The sequence below is a fragment of the Tachypleus tridentatus genome, chromosome 7 (assembly GCF_004210375.1).
Source record: "Tachypleus tridentatus isolate NWPU-2018 chromosome 7, ASM421037v1, whole genome shotgun sequence".
In the NCBI taxonomy this organism is placed as follows: Eukaryota; Metazoa; Arthropoda; class Merostomata; order Xiphosura; family Limulidae; genus Tachypleus; species Tachypleus tridentatus.
This window is the reverse complement of record NC_134831.1, coordinates 2,213,291-2,235,112: the sequence shown is the minus strand read 5'-3', so window position 1 is coordinate 2,235,112 and position 21,822 is coordinate 2,213,291. Positions and strand designations below refer to the sequence as shown.

General features: G+C 34.4%; 2 protein-coding genes across 3 annotated transcripts in view; one reads left to right on the top strand and one right to left on the bottom strand.

Annotated features, from left to right (window-relative positions):
• The window catches only part of LOC143254997 (atrial natriuretic peptide receptor 1-like), a 42,638-nt gene extending 36,349 nt beyond the window's left edge, over positions 1–6,289 (top strand). Inside the window, exons 17-18 of the mRNA XM_076509957.1 lie at positions 2,317–2,408; positions 3,976–6,289. Coding sequence (XP_076366072.1) covers positions 2,317–2,408; positions 3,976–4,086 — 203 coding nt within the window. The 3' untranslated portion in view covers positions 4,087–6,289. The remainder of the gene's footprint in view (positions 1–2,316; positions 2,409–3,975) is intronic.
• Positions 6,290–8,580: 2,291 nt separating this feature from the next.
• Positions 8,581–21,822, bottom strand: part of LOC143254995 (U-scoloptoxin(01)-Cw1a-like) — a 28,358-nt gene continuing 15,116 nt past the window's right edge. The window contains exons 1-4 of one of the 2 annotated variants that reach the window (XM_076509955.1): positions 18,970–19,084; positions 15,121–15,223; positions 13,181–13,327; positions 8,581–10,113 (exon numbers count right to left, since the gene is read on the bottom strand). In XM_076509955.1, coding sequence (XP_076366070.1) covers positions 9,928–10,113; positions 13,181–13,327; positions 15,121–15,201 — 414 coding nt within the window. In that variant the 5' untranslated portion in view covers positions 15,202–15,223; positions 18,970–19,084 and the 3' untranslated portion in view covers positions 8,581–9,927. Of the gene's footprint in view, positions 10,114–13,180; positions 13,328–15,120; positions 15,224–18,969; positions 19,085–21,822 lie in introns of those variants that run through there. The other variant, XM_076509954.1, reaches the window with a different exon arrangement.

The window sequence follows — 21,822 nt, the reverse complement described above, 5'->3', positions numbered from 1 at the left end:
ACATGCTCGCACTTTCAGCCGTGGGGGCATTGTAATGTGACGATCAACCCAACTATTCGTTAGTAAAAGAATAGCCCAAGAGGTGTTGGCGGTGGGTGGTGATGATAACTGCCTTCCCTTTAGTCTTATACTACTAACTCAGGAACGGCTAGCACAGATAGCCCTCGTGTAGCTTTGCGCGAAATAAAACAAATAAGTTTCACGCTTAAGAATGGTGCCTTTGCAGGTAAAAAAGTACACCATGTCTGAGCATGACCCATTAGAAGGCATGCCACCAGTACCACACTTAATGGCAGTCCTTTACCATAAAAGGTATACAGGAAACAACGTGATTGAACATAGCCAATTACAAAGTGTGCAACTGACACTCACAGAGTATTCTGTGACTACAAAGACGTTAATTTATGGCAGGTTTCAATTCAATACCCTGTAGAGTTCTGTTAGGATGTCGAATGTGCAAAACGTAGGTGGAAGAGGCGAGTACTGGTGGGTGATACACAAACTAAGTGTTTCCACGTTAGGAGCATGGATACTTTACCCATAACGATCCAGAAGCCTAGACTGGTGGTGTTTCCAGTAACATTCACATCCAAAATTAGATTTTCTACTCATCATGTCAAAGGAGCAGTGATTTTGTTTTGGTTTCATTGAATCAGAGACCCAGTACCGATTGTCGACTGGATGTTTTAAAGTGAGGACTAACTTCTGTATGGCTGTATATCCTGACTTCTCCATCTTTCCAATTTAGCCATTTTTATTGGTAAATATCAGATCAAATAGGGGAATGTCACAATTATGTCTCCTTCCATCGTAAACATATCAATTTTCTGTTACCATCAATCTTCATTCATATCATTGGTGTCAAAGGCTTACTTCATGTACTAATTAATCTACACCATCAGTTGGCCACCACACAGAACGTTCCTAATATTTTCAGCATCACTAAGGAATGAGGATAGTGATGTGATGTGCTGATTGGTATGTATTTTATGGTAACTGGACTTCCACCATCATCTAGACCCGGCATGGCCATGTAGTTAGGGCACTCGTCTCGCAATCTGTAGGTCGCACGCACGAATCCTTGTCACAGAACATACTAGCCCTTTCAGCCATGAGAAAGTTATAATGCGAAGGTCAATCACTCTCTTCGTTAGTTACAGAGTAGCTCAAAAGTTGGTGGTGGGTAGTGTTGACTAGCTGCTTTCCATATAGTTCAACAGTACTCAACTAGGGACGAGTAGCGCAGATGTCCCTCTTGCAGCTTTGCGCTAAATTCAAATCAGACAAACAGAGAAAGTATTATCTTCAGGACATGATCCTGACTCTTCCAACATCGCACACGCGATATTTGGTGTATTTGATAAACAAGTAGAATTATACTAACAACATACGTATACTTCATTAAGAAGACTAAAAATTGTAAATTCATTCAGCGCTTGAAAGATTGCATTGTTTATTTCGAGTGGATTTTGTCAACATGTACCGACGATTTGCTTAACCCAACAGCTTGATGTAAATGGCCCCATCTAATATCTAATACAAGCTGTAGAAAAGTTGGATGTATGTTCATGTTATTCAAATACGTATACCCTAATTTTCTCGGGGCTGACGTGGCCAGGTGGTTAGGGGGCGCTCGACTCACAATCGGAAAATCGCGGGTTAGAAGCCCTGTCTCACCAAACATTCTTGCCCTTACAGCCGTGTGAGCATTATAATGTGACTATCAATTCCACTAAAGTTTGCTAAAATAAAAAATAGCACAAGAGTTGACAGTGGACGGTGATGACTAGCTAACTTTCCTTTCACTACTAACCCAGCATGGCCAGGTTGTTGAGGCATTCGACTCGTAATTCGAGGATTGCAAGTTCGAATTTCCGTCACACCAAACATACTCACCCTTTCAGCCATGGGGGCGTTATAAAGTGACGGTCAATTCCACCATTCGTTGGTAAAAGAGTAGCCCAAGAGTTGGCGGTAGGTGGTGATAACTAGCTGTCTTTTCTCTAGTTTTACACTGCTAAATTAGGGACTGCTAGCACAGATAGCTCTCGTGTAGCTTTGCATGAAATTCAAAACAAACCAAAACTTTCACTGCTAAATTAGGGACAGCTAGCGCCCTCGTGTACCTTTACGCGAAAATTACAACAAACCCGAACCTACTTTTCCTATTCATCTTGATCCATTCAACCACAGAAATATTCTATACGTTTGCTTTTCTCCTGTGTAAGTTTATTATTCTAAGAATACAAAAAACAACATATAGTTCTGAAAATATGTGTACTGTTATATATTTTTAAATGTGAGATTTTTTTTCAGCAAACAAAATCCATGTTAGCCCCACTTCAAAGGCCACTTTAGACATTTTTGGAACATTCATTATGTCAGTAAGAGGGGAGGTTGAGTTAAAGGTAAGTGTCATCTTCATATTTTATTACTTACAATTATTTACTGTATGTTGAAAACATATTACGGGACCAAACATGCTGGCCCTTTCGGCCATGGGGGCGTTATAAAGTTACGGTCAATCCCACCATTCGTTGGTAAAAGAGTAGCCAAAGACGTTGATGACTAGCTGCCTTCTCTCTAGTGTTACATTACTAAATTAGAGACGGCTAACGCAGATAGCCCTCGTGTAGCTTTGCGCGAAATTAACAAAAAAAAACACATTACTTTATATTAATATATTGAGTAATTCGATAAGACGATGGAATATACTCACGGTAACTAGATAATGTTACAATAGTTACGTACCCCAGAGTCTCATGTCGTATAACAAGATATGGATTAACCGTTCATTAATACTCATACCTTAGTTGGATGTTCTAAAATACACAAATGTATAGTGTAACTTTTCATATAAAAATTAAACTATGCTTAATTCCTTTCAGGCACTTAAATGTTTGTTTATGGGATAGGCGTTGCTAAGCGATTTTAACGTACCTTTATTATGAATATGAGAACTAAAGTTTTGCGTGGCCTTTACACAAATACGTCCTCCTCACTTTTGGCGGCGAGTGTTCTGGAAGAGTGACAGTCAAATCTCGTTATCTCTCAGACAAGAGTAGTTCGAGAGTTTGCGGTTGGTGCTACTGTCTATCTGTCTTCCTTCTAATCAGTCATCTCAAAATAAGAGATGATGACACAGAAGTAGCCCTTTGTGTAAGTTTGAGCAGGCCTGGCATGGCCAGGTGTTTCAGGCACTCAGCTCGTAATCTGATGGGCGCGGGTTCGAATCCTCGTCATACTAAACATACTCGCCCTTTCAACCGTGGGGGCGTTATAAAGTGACAGCGATCCCACTATTCCTTGATAGAAGAGTAGCCCAAGAGTTGGTGGTGGGTGGTGACGACTAGCTGCCTTCCCTCTAGTCTTACACTGCTAAATTAGGGATGGCTAGCGCAAATAGCTCTCGTGTAGCTTTGCGCAAAAATTATATAACAAACTAATTTGTTTATTTAATTAAACCAAATATTTTTAAGGTAACATACGCAGAAAATAAGAATTAATAAGATTCAATATATATAAAATGTAATATATTAACTATCTTGACTTCAGTAACTGGATTAAGTAATATATAATTTAGTTACTTGTTTTAAATACTAGTTAGTCTTACATAAATTATAAAATTTTTTCGGTAATTCCCAGTCCTTGGATTTATATCACAATATCACGGACTTGTTTTTATTTCTGTCTATAAACTGAATTAAAATAATTCCTTAAAAATTATAAAATATAACCCACATATCTTTGAGCTCCTTCCCCGGTTTTTACAGTGATTTGACGGTAAACCTGAAGGCTTAAAATATTAAAATTCTTATTTCGGTTCTTGCATTTAGCAAGGCACATACATCTATTTCATGTTGCAGCTTTGTACTTAACAACAGAACAAAGAATTAACCTAGTAAGTAGTAAAATGATAGCATTGAAAGATATTCCAAACTGTACATGTTATTAAATCATTATTTCTTGCTACAGGGAAAAGGAAAAATACTCACCTATTGGCTGGAAGGAGAAGCTGAAAGTACAGAAACCAATGAGATGTTTTTTCAGCGGATACAAAAAATTGTTACGGAATCGGTCGAATAACACGAAAGATATATTTTTCTCAAAACACGGCACACTCAATCAGTGGAGATATACTCACCATTTATGTAGTTTCAGAATAAGTTGTGTATTCAGTGTTATTCTAGTACAAGTCGTCTTTCATGATAAACGTACACCTGTCTCCGGAATTCATGAAACTTGTTGTAATGTTTGTTACACTCTAAAAACAGTGTTGGCGAATTTATTAAAAGTAAAATATATGATCGTAAGTGCAATGATTATCGTTAAAGTAACCATGATCACAGTTTCTGTCTGTTACATTGCACAGTATTTTGACAGTTATTATTTATAAGGTTCGTAGCATCATATTGAAGGTTTATTGATTGATTATACTTTAAATGCGTCTTCACTAAAAAATGGAAATATTGGTTTACGGGATAATACAAATCAATGATTTTGATAAATAATCAGCTATTATTATAGATGAAACACACTTTTTATCTTTTCCTCCTCTGTATATGATTTATTTTCAGTTTCTTACAAGGTTATCTCTTCGTATTATTGTATTCTTTAACCTCATTTTAGGTGGTTTGTGTCAATCTCCAAAGTTTAACGTTATTTCTGTATTGATCTTGTATTTATTTAAGGTGATATCTCTAAACGTATTTGTTCATATCGATATCAAAAGATCTTGTGAAATTCCAATAGTAGGTTTTTGTTTCGTTGTTGTTGTTGTTTTGAATAAAGCACAAACTCTACACAATGGGCTATCTGAGCTCTGCCCACCACGGGTATCGAAACCTGAATTTTAGCGTTGTAAGCCCGCAGACATACCGCTGAGCCACTGAGGGGCGTTTTTGTTTTGTCTTACAGATTATTTCGTTAATTTACTATAAGGAAAGAAGATTGTGAGAGTGTAATGAAATGCCAAACTTTGTTTTTTTGAAGAGCCGATATAAATATTTATTTATCATAATATAATTAATATTAATTCATTCTGTTTATTATATTATACTTTTATAATTTCCTTTTAGTGTTAATTAATATAGATCTTCCAGTCTCGAAAGTAAAGATATGTAAACATATTCCTGGTTTGAAAACATAACTGTTTTTAATAAGATGACGTAAGTCTTTTTTAAATTTTAATTTTAATTCCGCAGTCTAAAATAATATTTCAGTGTAGATTTTTGTTACTGACTGACATTCAAACTGTTGTTGTTATTCTGACTAGTTTCGTTAATGTTATAGTTGGACTTAAATAACTTTATGATTTTTTTTCTTTACAAAAGATTAGTTCCTTGTAAATAAATAAATTTCCTTTTTTATATTTTTCACACTTGGTGTTACATATTCTAATAATGTTACATACTCTAATAATGTTACATATTCTAATATGTAAATCCGTTTATTATATTGGTATTGTCTGGAAATATTTTTGTTCTGTGAAAACTAGTTTTCTCGAATTCGTATATATTAACTAAATTTAAGGATGGTATAAAGCAAATTTTGTTTGTGTTCTAGTCGTGACTGATGTGTCGTTTACAACTCATGATATATAAAATAAAATGGACAAAGAAACGAAAACATATAGTTTGCAATCATCCGAGTGTTTTATGAGACAGAGTGAACAATATTAACAAAAACCAGAATATAGATTACAAAACTCTTAACAACCTTTGTTAAAAGTTAACAAAACCCAGAATATTGATTTCTAAACGCTTACTAACCCTTGCTGAAAACTAGTAAAAACCAGAACATTGATTTCTAAACGCTTACTAAATCTGGTTAAAAAATAATAAAAATTAGGATATGGATTTCTCAACGCTTACTAACCCTTGTTGAAAATTAGTGAAAACCAGGATACGGATTTCTCAACGCTTACTAACCCTCGTTGAAAATTAATAAAAACCAGGATTACAAAGTGCTTAGTAACCCTTGTTGCAGTTCTCATGTAGGAAGTCATTTGCGTTTCTATCTTATGTATCTCTAATTAGTAATAAAAACATATCGGTATGTATACATACAAGTGACTATAAAGTAGAAAGGGTTAATGTTTCGTAATTAAAACAATTAGCACACACGTCCAGACAATTCCATGATGGTTTATATCTAATGCAACAGAAGGGAAAAGTTTGAGAAACTGGATTAGCCAAGCATTAAGAGCTGAACCTTGAAAGCTTAAGTTATTCAAAATGTTTATTGGAATTGTTCTGCTCTTCCCTGAAGCACGTCACCTAGACTTAGTTGGATGCATTATAAAATATATTGACATCTCAGTTGGACAAATATGTGTGTTGGAGATTGTTTGTTCTAAAGTTCATATTGTCCTCTAGGAATCAAATTTCTTCATATGTATTTATGAATTACACTTTTGTTCTAATATTACGTATCACAAAATAATTTACTCTTTTCACCGTAGTGTAAATTATTTTTGGTGTATCAATCAATCCGTGTTACAAATAGCCATCAATAGTTCAAAACAGTGATAATAAAGTTGAGTTGATGATTAGATATAACTTTTGTGAACAACTTATTGTATAGATAAGCCACGAAATAGTTTCCATATACAACTTAAAAGATATAAGTATACATTTAATGGTTTAGTGGAGTATAAATATAAGTGGTAAAAATAATTAAACAGTACACAATTGCTACTCAACCAAAATTACATGTAAATATAGAAGACAAGCTGTTTTTACACTGAGGTGTAAAATAATAAATTAAGTCGTTAATTTCTCCGAAAGGGGGCAAAAGGCTACCTGTAGGGGTCACCTGCTCTACTTACTCGATCACTACACAGTAGTGGGCCCGACACGGCCAGGTGGATTAAGGCATTCGACTCGTAATCTGAGGGTCGTGGGTTCGAATCCCCGTCCCACCAAACATGCTCGTTCTTTCAACCGTGGGCGCATTATAATGTGACGGTCAATCCTATTATTCGTTGGTTAAAGAGTAGCCCAAGAGTTGGCAGTGTGTGGTGATGACTAGCTGCCTTCCCTCTAGTCTTACACTGCTAAATTAGGGACGGCTAGCGCAGATAACCCTCGTGTAGCTTTGCATGAAATTAACAAGCAAACAAACAGTAGTGTGTTTGTTGTCAATCGGTCAATAGGTACTAAAATGGTGTCACACAAGTGACACTTAACTTTGTAATTTGTACTGTCGTGACGTCAGTAAAACATGTGGATACCATGAATGACAAGAAACATCATACACTTTCAAAGCTAGAACGCAGCATCACATATGATTTTAAAAGCAATAAATAAAAATATTTGTTACTCATGATTTTGGTTTTACTTACTCTTGAAACAAAAACTTTCGGGAAACCTGCGGAAGTTCATTTAGTTATCGACTATATTTCGATAAAATTAAAAAAAAAAGTGCTCTTGACCAGAAAAAAACTAATACAGTGAAATTCATCACGCAAATTGATGTTTCAGTTCTTTGTTGTTATTATTTGTCAACTTTCGTTTTACTTATCTTGATATCCTAAAAATATCGCTCTGTACACTTTTTAAAAGTTTCTACGGTTTTAGGTTTTATTCATTTCCTCGGTAACAATTAAAATCTTGGTGACAAAATCTAACGTAATTCAAAACGACAAACACACCAGTTAAGGAATCATTCGATAATTATGTTATGCAATTTGTTTCCCTTTCTGACACCCACGCACTCCTATGTAACACGGGTTGTAACGTCTCCGATTCATTACGTAACACCCTTTAGATGTCTTTACGTATATTAAGAAAAAATATATAGTTTTTTTAATATATGAAGTATGTTATTGAATGAGTGGTGACATCCTTCAATTCAAGTTTCGCCGTCTAGTGGATTATGATAAAAACATTTTTATCGCTGTCTTGCCAAGAAGGTACTGGAAATATTGTTTATAATTCAGACTGAATGAAGTCTACCGAATTACGATAAAGATATTTTTTTAGACCTTTGTTGTAATTCTCTTACTATAAGTTTTGTAATACTGTTCATGACATCTTTATTCCCAACGTAGCACAGTCTGACCTACAAGCGATTTTGCATAACCTATCACATCCATTTAATATTACTATCTGTATAGTCTTTCAAGCGAAACAAATGTCAATTATAAAATTAATAAGCACATAAAAGATGAAAGTAATGATAGAGAAATACGCTTTGTTTGAACTGCGTTCTCATAATTAACAAATCCTATATACTATAAAGTCATAAATATTCGTATAAGCGAATAAACTGTATAGCATAAAGAAAAACTTCAATTACAGATAAATAATGCTTGACCAAATATTTTCAAATATTTCATTTTGGCTTTCAAATAGTCGATATTACAATTATGTCAATCGCTTTTTCTTCTAAAATCAAATAAAAAACATTATTTTATAAAATGTATTTTGAGAAAAACGGGGTACAACATAACATCGTTTTGGTTTTTACTTATGAATCAGTGGGAGATTATGAAAAAAATCTGTTGGTTAAAAATAGTGTTCAGTGAATGATGTGGATAAAAAGTACAAATAAATTCGAATGATTTTTAAAATCATGCTGTTAAAATAATCCATTGCTTTATTTTATAACAATTTACAGTGAGTAAGATTAGTTTATAAAACAGGTACTTTATTTAATTAATTCGTTGTTTTGTTTTTTAAATAATCAATAGTTTATTCTGGGAATGATAAGTTTTCACTGTTTTAATTTAACTTATTTCGATCAGTTTTGCTACGTCACAATAAGAAACGATCTTCTCACAACGTGTTAATTAACTAACAATTTAAAACCACTTTAAGGCATGACTTAAAATATAAATTAAATATTCTTCCTATTAAAATATAGATGTTTATGGTTGTATCCTGAATATTATTTACACGTTTTGTAACTGATTGTGTTTACAGAATAAAAGGAACAGACTACATTGTGAGTTGTAAAAATATCTATAGAAGAAAAAACTTGATTGACAAAAACAGAGATACAATAAAAAATTAATAAGAAGCGATCAATACTAAGTTTTTCTAATCATTATGCACCATGATTAATCGCTTTCAAATAATTTTAGCTCCGTCATGCCATCCAATAATACTAATTCCACGAGTCAGCAAATTATTTGAAAAATCATTGTTAGAATTGTTTGTACAGTTCTGAAGAACTGAGTGAAGTGAGGGTATTCCTTTAACAGGAATGATTGCATCTCCAAGCAGTGTGCAACACATTTTTACATTATTTGAACACAAGGTCTGCAATACCTTTATCGTTTGGTCGGCTCTCGAAGTATGAGACAAGCTACTTAACACGTCTTCTGACGCGATATTTTTGCACTCACTTTTAGTTTAAATTCATAACCATGCTTTAGTAATAAAACGAATTCCAGTTGTAATCTTAAAGGATCAAACATTACACAAAATACCTTCAATAAGTCACGTAAAAGGCTTTAAAAATATTTTTATTGTGTACATTATTTACCAATTGTGATGAAAAATACTGTGTAAAAAATAATAAATTTAGCAATTCATAATTAGTGTTACAAAAACCAGATCGGTAAGATATTCCATGGTTAACAAAATTGACTTTACATCAACCAAACAGTATATAAGTTTACTTAGAGGACATAACATATATATATATATATATAATTATCATATTTTTACGTTGTATATCTAAAGAATATTGCAGGAGTTCTAGTTACGAAAGGTATAAAATAATAGATAACTGTGCCACTCGAAAAACTCACAAAATTAAAACCACCAATTATAAAAGAATTATCTGACACCACAACCACGTTGGCCAAATAAAAACACCCGTTTCACCTATGTATATTATGTATAGAGGAATTTATAAACAAAATATAGTTTAAATTAAAGGACACTTGTTTTCACACATACTCAATGACGTTCCATATTAGGCTTCAAGCGTTGACTCTCCATTAACGATGTATAGGTCATTGTTAACATCATAAAAGCTGGTGGCCTGTTCACAATCAACATTGTACCACCAGTCGCACACACGATAAGGTTGGTTAAACATCGTCTGGTTAGGACACAGGAAACTGTACTTATAGCCGCTAGGTGTACACCAGTGCCAAACCTATTGTTAAATACATATTTTATTATTCAGGTCATTGATTATTAATTGTGACGACGATTCTTTATTGACATTTCTCTTTATTTATTTGTTTACATAAATGATCGATTAATAAAACATCTTCGATATATTCTATTTAACCAAAGACAATAGCTTCAGAACACAAGTTAAGGTGTCACTTCATATAGTCTCTGTCTATGTTTTAAAATAACAACCGCGGTTATTCACAAAATAAGAATTTTTAACTGTTTTCTTAAATTATCCTCCGAAACTTATAATTGCGTGTTCAACAGTTTTCTGAGTTTAAATGATTTTAATTGGTTTAATAATTTAAAAGTAAATGAAGTCAAATATTTTAATTTTCAATTCACTTCGATCTCTATTCTTAATTACGTTTTCTTTTCTTTTTTTTTAATTGTGCCAGAACAACATATTGCCTCTTTCTATCTTGGTCATCACGTATTACGTAAACAAGCAACAAACAACTATCATAGTTTCATTTGTAGTCACTAGGTGACCACTCAAAATCTTATTGATTTGTTTGTTTGTTTTGGAATTTCGCACAAAGCTACTCGAGGGCTATCTGTGCTAGCCGTCCCTAATTTAGGAGTGTAAGACTAGAGGGAAGGCAGCTAGTCATCACCACCCACCGCCAACTCTTGGGCTACTCTTTTACCAACGAATAGTGGGATTGACCGTCACATTATAACGCCCCCACGGCTGGGAGGGCGAGCATGTTTAGCGCGACGCGGGCGCGAACTCGCGACCCTCGGATTACAAGTCGCACGCCTTACGCGCTAGGCCATGCCGGGCCAAATCTTATCGATAGTCAGTCAATGTACAATTTAATATTTCATTGGTCGTTACTAAATAGCCATACGAGTTCAAAGATGTTCTCTCAAATGAATGTAATGTAAAGTAATGGTGAAAGAACGAGAATTGTAGCAGTTTACAAGTACATTATCATCGTAAAATAATACTTGATATTTTTTTATAAATCCCTGAAATCAAAAAAGTTAGTGCTAGTTATCAAGTGCAAAAGAAAAGAAAGATTTTCAATATAGCGATTAAAAGTTTGTTCTCACTAGTTACTTTTTAAGGTTAGGGTTTATACATACTATAGTACTAATTCTTTTCTTGTTTTTCCAGTAAGTAAGTTACGAGATTGCATGTAAGAATATTAAAATGCTAAATATTTTAGAGTATCAGAATGTTAAAATATTTATGAATATTAAAATGTTAAGCAAGTTAAGAACATTAGTGTTAAAATATTTTAAAATATCAAAACATTAAAATATTTTAGAATATCAGAATGTTAAACTATTTACGAATATTAAAATACTTAACTATTTAAGAATATTATTGTTAAAATAGTTGAGAATAACAAAATGTTAACATATTTTAGAATATCAGAATGTTAAAATATTTACCAATATTAAAATGTTAAACTATTTAAGAACATTAGTGTCAAAATATTTTAGAATATTAAAATGTTAAACTATCTAAGAACATTAGTGTTAAAATATTTTAGAATATCAGAATGTTAAAATATTTACGAATATTAAAATGTTAAAATATTTTAGAATATCAGAATGTTAAAAGATTTACGAATATTAAAATGTTGAAATATTTTAGAATATCAGAATGTTAAATATCTTAGAATAGCAGAATGTTAAAGTGAATCCGTCTTTTAAGAAGACACCAAAGTGTACAGTATTCACACAGAAAAACAGCACGTAGCTTAAATATATTGTGTTCTTTTAAAGTTTAGGAAAAACGTTTGAAATTACTTTTTTTCCTGTTCATTTCTTGAGTGCATCTCAAACTTTTAATAATTATTAGACATTTCTGAGCTTAATATATATGTAAAAACGGCTGGTTTGGGTTGAGAAAAATTTTAATGTTTCAACCTTCTTCGGTCATCGTCAGGTTCATTCTTTCTTTGTGAAGCTGACCATGACCGAAACGTTGTTTACTTCTCTACATAAAAGATTTATATATTTCTCTACAAGTGGGTTTTGTCGTTATCACTGATTTCTGAACTTCATAGTGTTCTTCAAAATTTGTCTCAAACTTTCAATAATTGTGAGACATTTCTACACTTCACTGTGTTCCAGCGAGCTATGTTTGAGAATGCTTTTATTGCTTCAAAATTGTATCTGATGTTAAACAGCTTATGTCACACTCTGTAGAAAGTTGCTAAAGATGCGCTAGTAATACATTAGAAGTTTTTTGTTTGTTTGTTTTCTTCTAGGCTAATTTTTCCAAGGATAGCTTCAAATCTAACGATTTAAATACTTCCGCTACAACTTTTGACTTCTTTCGTTTCTTTCATTGTTTGTTTGCCACTGTTTGTTTATTTCTGATTACCCTCTTCTCTAATCACCTGTCTAAATCCAGTCTTGAACCCTGCTCCTCGATCTCAGGACATGTAATTGACCTCGTTCTTAGGTTCCGGCAATTGTAATAAAGATAAGATTTGTCCTACAGAGGGCGTCTCACGATTTGCTATGCATGTCCTACTTATAAGGCCCATGACATGACCAATGCTTACGCTTTGTGCCCATTAAATCCTATTAAGAAAGTAATTTATTTGTTTTAGAAAGTTGAAAATTATCACCCATAAAACTGTTGGATCTTTAAGCAAGATGAAATACTCAGTTCTATACCACAGTGGATTAAAGTTTTCTGCGCACGTGATAGACCTGCTTCTATATATAGTTTCCTACAATTATATTTATTATTATACTTGAGTATATGAAGCTACTGCATTATGGGTAATAATTCTCGGGAGGGATACGTCACATAATATCAAATGCAATATCTAAAGCAACATCGGGTTCTTATAATTAATACAAGAAAATTATCGTCACGTAACACGTCTAGACGTCTTAGCATTAACAGAACGAATACATTACAAACAAATTAAAGAAACGAGTTATTAGAGATCGTGAAATGATGAAAATGTCACTTGAGTATTTATAGAGACAACGCGATGCCTAGTGTAAGTAATTAGTTGTTAATCACAAAACTAGCTCTTGAAACATGAAAGAAAACATTTCTTACATACCTGGCAGTCGGTCTGGGGGTCGGCATAGTATCCTGGTATCTTATCATTACAGGAGAAAGTTAGGTCGCGTGGGATAGTGTTGTAGGTCGGATAGTCCTGGTCAGAGGTTTGTCGTTTCTCAAGTGAATGTAGTTTGGAGTTGCTGCTCTGGGATAAAGAAAAGATAAACACATTGATCTGGAGGTGGAAGAAATCTGGAAAGCGACATCTGGAAATTTTGTTCTCATTTTATGTTACTGCTAAGCCTCGCCAATTTCTGCTACATTGAAGACGAATAAAATGACAGAACTAAGTTATGAACATAAATTATGTTAATGTTCACTTCGTTGTCTGTAAGCTAAAACAAACATTCTGTACTTACATCAACTTCTCAAACTGCATGCAGTTAGAGTTTTCTAAGTGTTATTATTGCCGGAATACAAGAGGTCAGTAGTTCAAAGTAACACGTATAAGTAACTACTAAAATACGCGAAGTATTCCACTAAATCACTGGACACCAGAACTTAAGTTATAAACATGTATGGTAATACTGTCTCCTTGTACATTGAATCATAAATAATTGTTTCTCATACTAAACTATCATTTTTAAGAAAACGTGATATTTTGTACATTATCCTGCAGAATAGACTCGAAACAAAGTCATAACAACTTCAGTATAGGTTTATACATGCTAATATTGTACATAAAAAACACATTACACTTTTTATAACATTATCTGAACACTATATGTTATATAACAGAAGGATAACTTAGTTGAGAAATCGGAGGCTTAATTTATCTCGATGGATTCATCAGATAGCCCAATGTGGCTTTGCTATAAGAAAAACACACACACATAGTTGAGAAAAACATGGGGGGATCTAAAATCTGGAATTTAAGCCAGTAAAATGTTTGAAAAAACTGAATTCAATTTTTACCTATTTTCATACAAATATATTTTTACAAGTAATTATAAATGATCGTTTTCAAAAAGATATTTTTAAAAGTAAAGTTTAATTGTCCTCAAATTAACACAGATTGTGGCATCACTTTTAAAAAAAATCGTGCAGTTGCTTCAATGAGTTTTCATATGCATTTCACTGCTATAAACGTGTTGTCATTTTAACCTTAGAATTACCGATAGTCTCTTTAGACTTTTTAAAATGTGTTTTTTGAAGTATTCATGCACCAAATTTCCTGGGAATCTTTGCCTTTGTTGGTTGCAGATCCCCTACTAACATGTTAGTAGCACACGAAAGCAAACTTGAACAAATACCATCAGTATTGAAATTAATTCCACTAATTAGGCCTATGGTCCCATATATATAAATATACATAAAAAAAACAAAAACGGTTTCACCCAAGATAGTTATTTTGCAAGTCTTGGAAGGAGTGTGAAAATAAGACTGATCACCTTATTCAGCTAGGGATTCTACGCTACGTAGCCATTTACGTATATGTGTTAATCCTGATTGGCTAGATGCGTCTCATAAAAATCATCATTTTTGGCTCCCCTTCAGAGCTGTAAGCTCAGAGACATACCGTTGTACTACTGGGGGTCTCTAATATATAAATAAAATTGAACTGTTGGCATTATAGAAAGCTTATAAGCATATCTCAACAAAGACATAGGCTCATTTTTGTATATAACTTTCAGTACACATAAGAAATAATGGATGGAAAACCGTCCCGTATTTGTTTTTCTGTCGCTGTCGTTGACTGATTATATCCGTTAAAAATATTGTGTTAAGAGAGACACATTCACACACCTCTGCTCTAGTCTTATGCATAAAACAATGCTTACTTCTTTAACAGCAATAACCTATGACACACGTGAAAATTGTTTCACTAAATCCAAGTAGGACTTGTATTAACGTTTAAACAAGTAAGTATGAAACGTAACGAAGCGAAAGACTGTATTTCGAACAGAAATACGGATTTAATGAATTATATGCACTTACTCGAAATGACGCCGACCACACTACACTGGTACAAATGAGGGTACTCATCAGAACCGCCGAAACAAGTAGATGTACCTCCATTTCTTGTGCAGTCTTTTCACTCCTGTTTTAGTGCAACAAAAATTCTTTTTAAAGTAATGCAGTGAATCGTTTGTTTAATATACTTAGGTAAAACAACGAAGAAACAAAATGGAGACAGTTTACGAAAAACATCATAAAGTAAGAAACATATGAAGGAAATATCTTAAATAATGCAATAGTAATAAACTATACATGGAAAGCAACTACTGAAAGGAATGCTTTCATTGTTGTTTTAATGAACCATGAGGGTTGGAAAAAACTCATAAGATACGGTTGGGTTTATGTCCGAAAACACTGTTAACTGCGAGGGTACTAAACTGATAAAACAATGCATTCTAATCTTTATAAGTAAGATGCCCATCATGGCATGGCGGCTAGTGGACGTTCGAGTTGCAATCTGAGGGTCGCGGTTCTAATCCCCATCACACCAAACATGCTCGCCCTTTCAGCCGTGGGAGCGTTATAATGTGACGGTGAATCCCACTACTCGTTGGTAAAAGAGTAGCCCAAGAGTTGGCGGTGGGTGGTGATTACTAGCTGCCTGCCCTCTTACACTGCTAAATTAAAGACGGCTAACTTTGATAGCTCTCGCATAGCTTTGCGCGAAATTCAAAAACAACAATAACAAATTATAAGAACGTAACAACAATATATTTAATTATTTATAGTCATTTCCAAGTTGATTTTTATTTTATTGATGTAAGTTGGTAATGTCCTGTGATTGGAAGTTAATGTTAATGTTTCTTTTACTTTTGAAGTACGTTCGCTTATGGAGTTCAGATAGTCCCTGAAAAACATTTGATACTTAATTCTGGGGCCCATTGCGATACTTTCAACAATCCTTTACATGCTGTTGTTAATTTTCACGTAAATTCCTGAATTTAGCGTTGAGAAAAACCCAAACGCCTTTTGACCCTCCGTTTCGAGGCTTTTTTATGACTTTTTGCTGATGTTAGTTTTCTTCTTTTATACTTTCGGGGGTAAAGTCTACAAGGAAGGTTTCAAGTCGCTTCTCAAAATATTGTGGGAAGAATAAAAAATTAAATATAAAGCAATTGGTTTGTTTTGAATTTCGCGCAAAGCTACACGAGGGCTATCTGTGCTAGCCGTCCCTAATTTAGCGGTGTAAGACAAGAGGAAAGGCAGGTAGTAATCACCGCCCACCGCCAAATCTTGAGCTACTCTTTTACCAACGAATAGTGGGATTCTCTATCACATTATAACACCCCCACGGCTGAAAGGACGAGCATGTTTGATGTGACAGGGATTCGAACCCGCCACTCTCGGATTACAAGTTGAGTGCCTTACCCACCTGGCCATGCCAGGCCATAAAGCAATTAGAAATTACTGTATCAGTGTAGTTTCTGTTGTTGCTATATTTTACTACCCACAGCTGATGAACCCTGTATTGCAGATTGATTTAGAACACAGATCAAACATAAACCACAGAACCCTTTAACGACTAAAATAAGCGAAATAATTTGTCATTTCACTTTATCTTTAATCGGTAGGTGATCGAACAAGATCTATTTTACACAGCATAGGGGTCAATCTTTGTTGCGGGACAATATAGAAATATATTTTTTATTGCTACTCAGTATAGAACTCCTCACTGATAAACGGTCTTCGATAACTGAGTGCTTAATAAAAACGTATGTTTAAATATGAAATATGTAAATCAAAATCACGTTTCTGAAGTCGTTCTGTAAAGGGATTGAACAAGTCTGTGTTTTATTCAGCGCTAGTATGTATGTCATTTCACTATAATATTCATCCTTAGTCCCATCAATATTTCAAACACAATTAATATGGCCAACAATTTGACTTTTACTTCCCACAACACTGTTGAACAATGAAACAAAACAAGTTCGCCTGGTGGTTAGGTTACTTGATTCATAATCAGCGGGTCGCAGGATCGAATCCCCCTCACCGAATGTACTTGTTCTTTCAGCTGTGGGAGCGTTATAATATTATGGTCAATTCATCCCTTCGTTAGCAAAAGGCAACAATAGAGGTGGCGGTGAATGGTGTCGCCCAGCTTCCTTTCCTCTGTCACTTCAAAATTAGGAACTGGTAGCGCAGACGGTCCTTGTGCAGGTTAGCGCAAAACTCAATAAAATAACCAAATAAAATAAACTACGTTTGTACATAGCCTCTCATGGCCTCCAGAAAATCATGGACTGGTGTTAGTATGAACCTCAGAGCCTTTATTCAGTTACAGTAAGTGAAATTCAATATAAGGTGCAACATTTCATAACTTGGCATGGGCCAGTGGTTAGGGCACTCGACACGTAACGTGAGGGTCGCGGTTCGAATCTCCGTCACACCAAACATACTTGCCATTTCAGCCGTTGGTAAAAAAGTATCCAAAGAGGTGGTGGTGAATAGCTGCATTCCCTCTAGTCTTCCACTGCTAAATTAGAAACGTCTAGCATAGATAGCCCTCGTGCAGCTTTGCTCGAAATTAAAAAACAAACAAACAATATTTTATACGTGTATTCCTCATGTAGAAGAGAGATATCACACACGAGGTCAACAGGGGAATCTGCTTTAATTAATTAAATTTATTTTGCACCCACTCAGTTAGTCTGCTTCAGCTCTCTTGGCCGGGTGGGTTAAAACTACTCTTTTACCAACGATCAGTGGGATTGACCGTCACATTTTAACGCTCCCACGGCTGAAAGGACGATCATATTTGGTTTAACAGGGATTCGAACCCGCGACCCTCTGATTCGTTGGGTAGGGATTTCAATATGCATGTGGAATGGTCTCGTGCTGAGAAATGTTTGAAACCTCTGCATTAAAACACTCCACACCCATTAATCTACAGTGTTTTTTAAAAAAGCACGAATTTGAACAAATAAAATTGAGTTGTTTTACTAAAACCTTGGAACTTAATTGTGGGATGTGTTACGTAGTGGTGGTCCTTGACTTTGATGTCGCTGTAATTCCTGGTTCCATTTATTTCCTCCTACAAAATAATATTTTGTGACTATTTGTAACTTGTTTAAGTCTGCGCACAAGGTTGCTGGGCAACCCCTTTTTCTTCCACGTCTTTTAAAACTGAATTACTTTACTCTCGATAAGTCAGCGTTAAGTTCACTAACTTCAAACACTACAATCCAGAGTTCGATTCCACGCCGTGGCTTTGAGCTAAAAAGAAACAAATAAACTTTATGCGCTAAGAAAATAACCAATTATTGTGAGAAAGAAACACCTGATATTCGATTCCAGCATATAGAAAAAAAAGGACAAAACTTCGAGGATGCTGGATGCTCTCATCTGTTTAATAGTCAACTTTTAAGCCTAAATCAGATATTACTCAGATTGAATATTTTGGGAGTATTGTTCAAAGAGCTATTTATCTGTGAGGTGCTTTAGTTAAAGAAATAAAACACAATATTGCATATAAAGAACTATTAAAAACACGTTAAAACGGTAGATTGTAAGTTTACTTTTGTATAATCCAGTTTTTATTTTTATCTGGAATCCAGCTTCGTTCGATTTATTGGAGTTTGATTGAAAAAAAATTGATATTTTTCATAGGTTTTTAACCTCCCACTGGACAATAGCTAACAAGTTTTCTTATCCAAAAAACAATTTTTAAAACCCAAAAACATATCCAGGGTAAATAAATTCAAGTCAAATGATCGCCAAAGTAAACGCAACTTAAAATATATTAAATTAGCTGAAGGACTAAGTAAAAAAAAATCCATATAAAGATTTTGTCTGGTTTAAAAAAACAACAAGCGAATTTATACATCATACCTGACTAGTTCTTGGGTCTAAAAGTACTTTAGTAGGCCTCAGTTCTTGACTATCTCAATTAAATCCAGTCCTTATATACCAAAAATTACGGTAATTCCTGTCTTGTACGTCACAGTTTAATGAGTGTTATTTCAAGGAACAATGTGTTTTGCAACAGCAGTGTTTATGGTAAATATTGAAGCATTGTTATCCTATATCCATCACCATTTTCTGATGACCATCTTGGACAAAAGAATGAGTGGGAGTAAGAAGTCCCTGGTCAAATTGCAGGAAGAGTTTCTCTAACGTTTTCATGACGGCCTTTAATGACCCATTTTTTACTAATTAAATTCACATAGTTGATCCTGTTACTTTAAAAATCTGTCATTTTCTTTTGTATCGTTAAAGTCTGTTGGTTCACCTTTAGCCCTAACCCGGCAAAAAGATTACTTTTCTGTGTAGGTCACAGGACAAAGAGCTCACAGAATTATATACTTCGAGGACTTTTGTTCTACTAGAAGGGGGGAGATGAGAGAACGTGTTATCATTGTTACTTTAATGATTTGTGGGACACTGTGAAGCTTTCAAATAAGGTGTAATACAGCTGTCCCTTTTTTATCACTCTCCAGTTTCTGTGACTTCTCTTAATCAAAAGTGAGGCTAACAGCAACAGAGCGTAACTCATCGTGATACTCTTTTGTTAACAATCTCCATGATGTACTACATTGTAGCTTTGATCTGAACAGCCAAACTCTCTTTACCTCAGCTAGACAAATATCAGTTTATTTTTCCATATTCATTAGTTAGACTGGTTTCATCAGCCCTGATCTAGACAAGAAACGCTGAAGCAACAGTTACTTTAGTAAGCAAATATAACTAATATAGTGCAATTTAAATTACAGTATATAATTAGTACCAGTAATGAAGATTCGTGCTTTAATTGTGAGTAGGACTTAGAATTAATATTATTAAAGAAGATATTTGTCTTAATTGTGGCGACATGAAACTGATATTATAGTTATTAATATTAATACTTTAGTTGTCACGCGTATATTTTTACCAAAGAACCCGTGAGCTCATGGCCCACATTTGCAGAGCCGTTATAATGCAATTTTAATTTCTTTAACCAGGTTATGAAGCATAATTTGTAGGATTACTTGTTTACGTGTTGTAACGTAAACCAGTGCCAAATTTTGGGTCCGCTTTCTAGAAATCCCACTAAAGACGTTTTGTGAAACATGTGGGTCCTCTAAAGGGTTAACTTATATATTGTAATTTAAATTACATTATATAATTAATTTCATTAAAGAGTATCCACGCTTTAATTGTGAATATGGCGAAGAATTAATATTATTAAAGCAAATCTTTTCCTTAATTGTGGCGACATAAAATATATATTATAGTTATTGATTGTTTGTTTTTGAATTTCGCACAAAGCTACTCGAGAGCTATCTGTGCTAGCCGTCCCTATTTTAGCAGTGTAAGACTAGATGAAAGGCAGATAGTCATCACCACCAACCGCCAACTCTTGGGCTACTTTTTTACCAACGAATAGTGAGATTGACCGTCACATTATAACGCCCTCACGGCTGGGAGGGCGAGTATGTTTGGCGCGACGGGTATGCGAACCCGCGACCCTCAGATTACGAGTTGCACGCCTTAACACGCTTGGCCATGCCAGGCCCTTTCGTTATTGATACCAATTTAGTTGTCAGGCATATATTTTCACTACCCAACCCGTTGGACAAAGATCGGAATCGATATGATTCGTTTGGTGTCACTTAGAAGTCAGTGCAAATAGCGGTTTATGTAGAGCTACGGAATAAACAGAAACACTAAATATTATTATATTAATGTTCCGTTTTTTTTACGTTAATTCAGTAGAGCAAGCTCGGTATGGTCAGGTGGTTAAGGCACTCTACTGTTAATCTGAGGGTCGCAGGTTCGAATCCCCCTCACACCAAACAAGATCCCCCTTTCAGCCGTGGTAGTGTTATAATGTTAGTCATTCCTCTATTCGTTGGTAAAGAGTAGCCCAAGAGTTGGCGGGGGGGTGATGATTAACTGTCTTCACTGTAATGTTGTAACACTGTAAAATTAGGGACGGCTAGCCCAGATAGTCCTCTTAGCTTTGTTCAAAATTCAAATCAGAAGAAAATCTTACGAAAAACAACCTTCAACCCAAATAACTGAACATAATGTACACAATATTTAATTTGCAAGCAGACATGTATTAATATGTAATTAGCTAAAATCATATTTTTCTGTTAACTTTCGAGTGGAGTTTATTATTATTATTATTGCTTATTTGATCAATACGTGAACCATAAGTACGTATAGTTATTGCATGTAAATTTATAGATTTATAATAAACGTAAAAACAGATAATTACGGTGTAACACAATACCTGGATATAAAAGAAAATAAATTTCTTATTGATAATAAATAGAAAAGAGTAAAAATTGTTGTTCGTCTACTGAAAAGTAGCACAGTTTTCATGTATATCCGATAAAATTAATAGTACATAGAACATAAAGCACGAATATATTTTAGCGGTGACAAGCCTGTATTGTTGCAAGTGCAGCACAACATTTCTATGTGGGGGAGCCAGATCCGGTGTGTGTGTTTGTTTTTCAAATCGCAAAACCACATCGGGCTATCTACTGAGTTTACCGAGGGGAAACTAGATTCTGAACATCGTAAAAGCAGGCTGTTACAAAAAAGTAAATCCACCTGTTTGGGAATCCTTAATTACCTACAGAGAAGTTACGCGTGTTGTATTAAATTTTTAGAGACTTAGATCTCTTTCGAGATGGTCCTGGTGTCCCAAGTTGATACATATAATTTTTCCATCGCTAATAAGTACAAGTGATA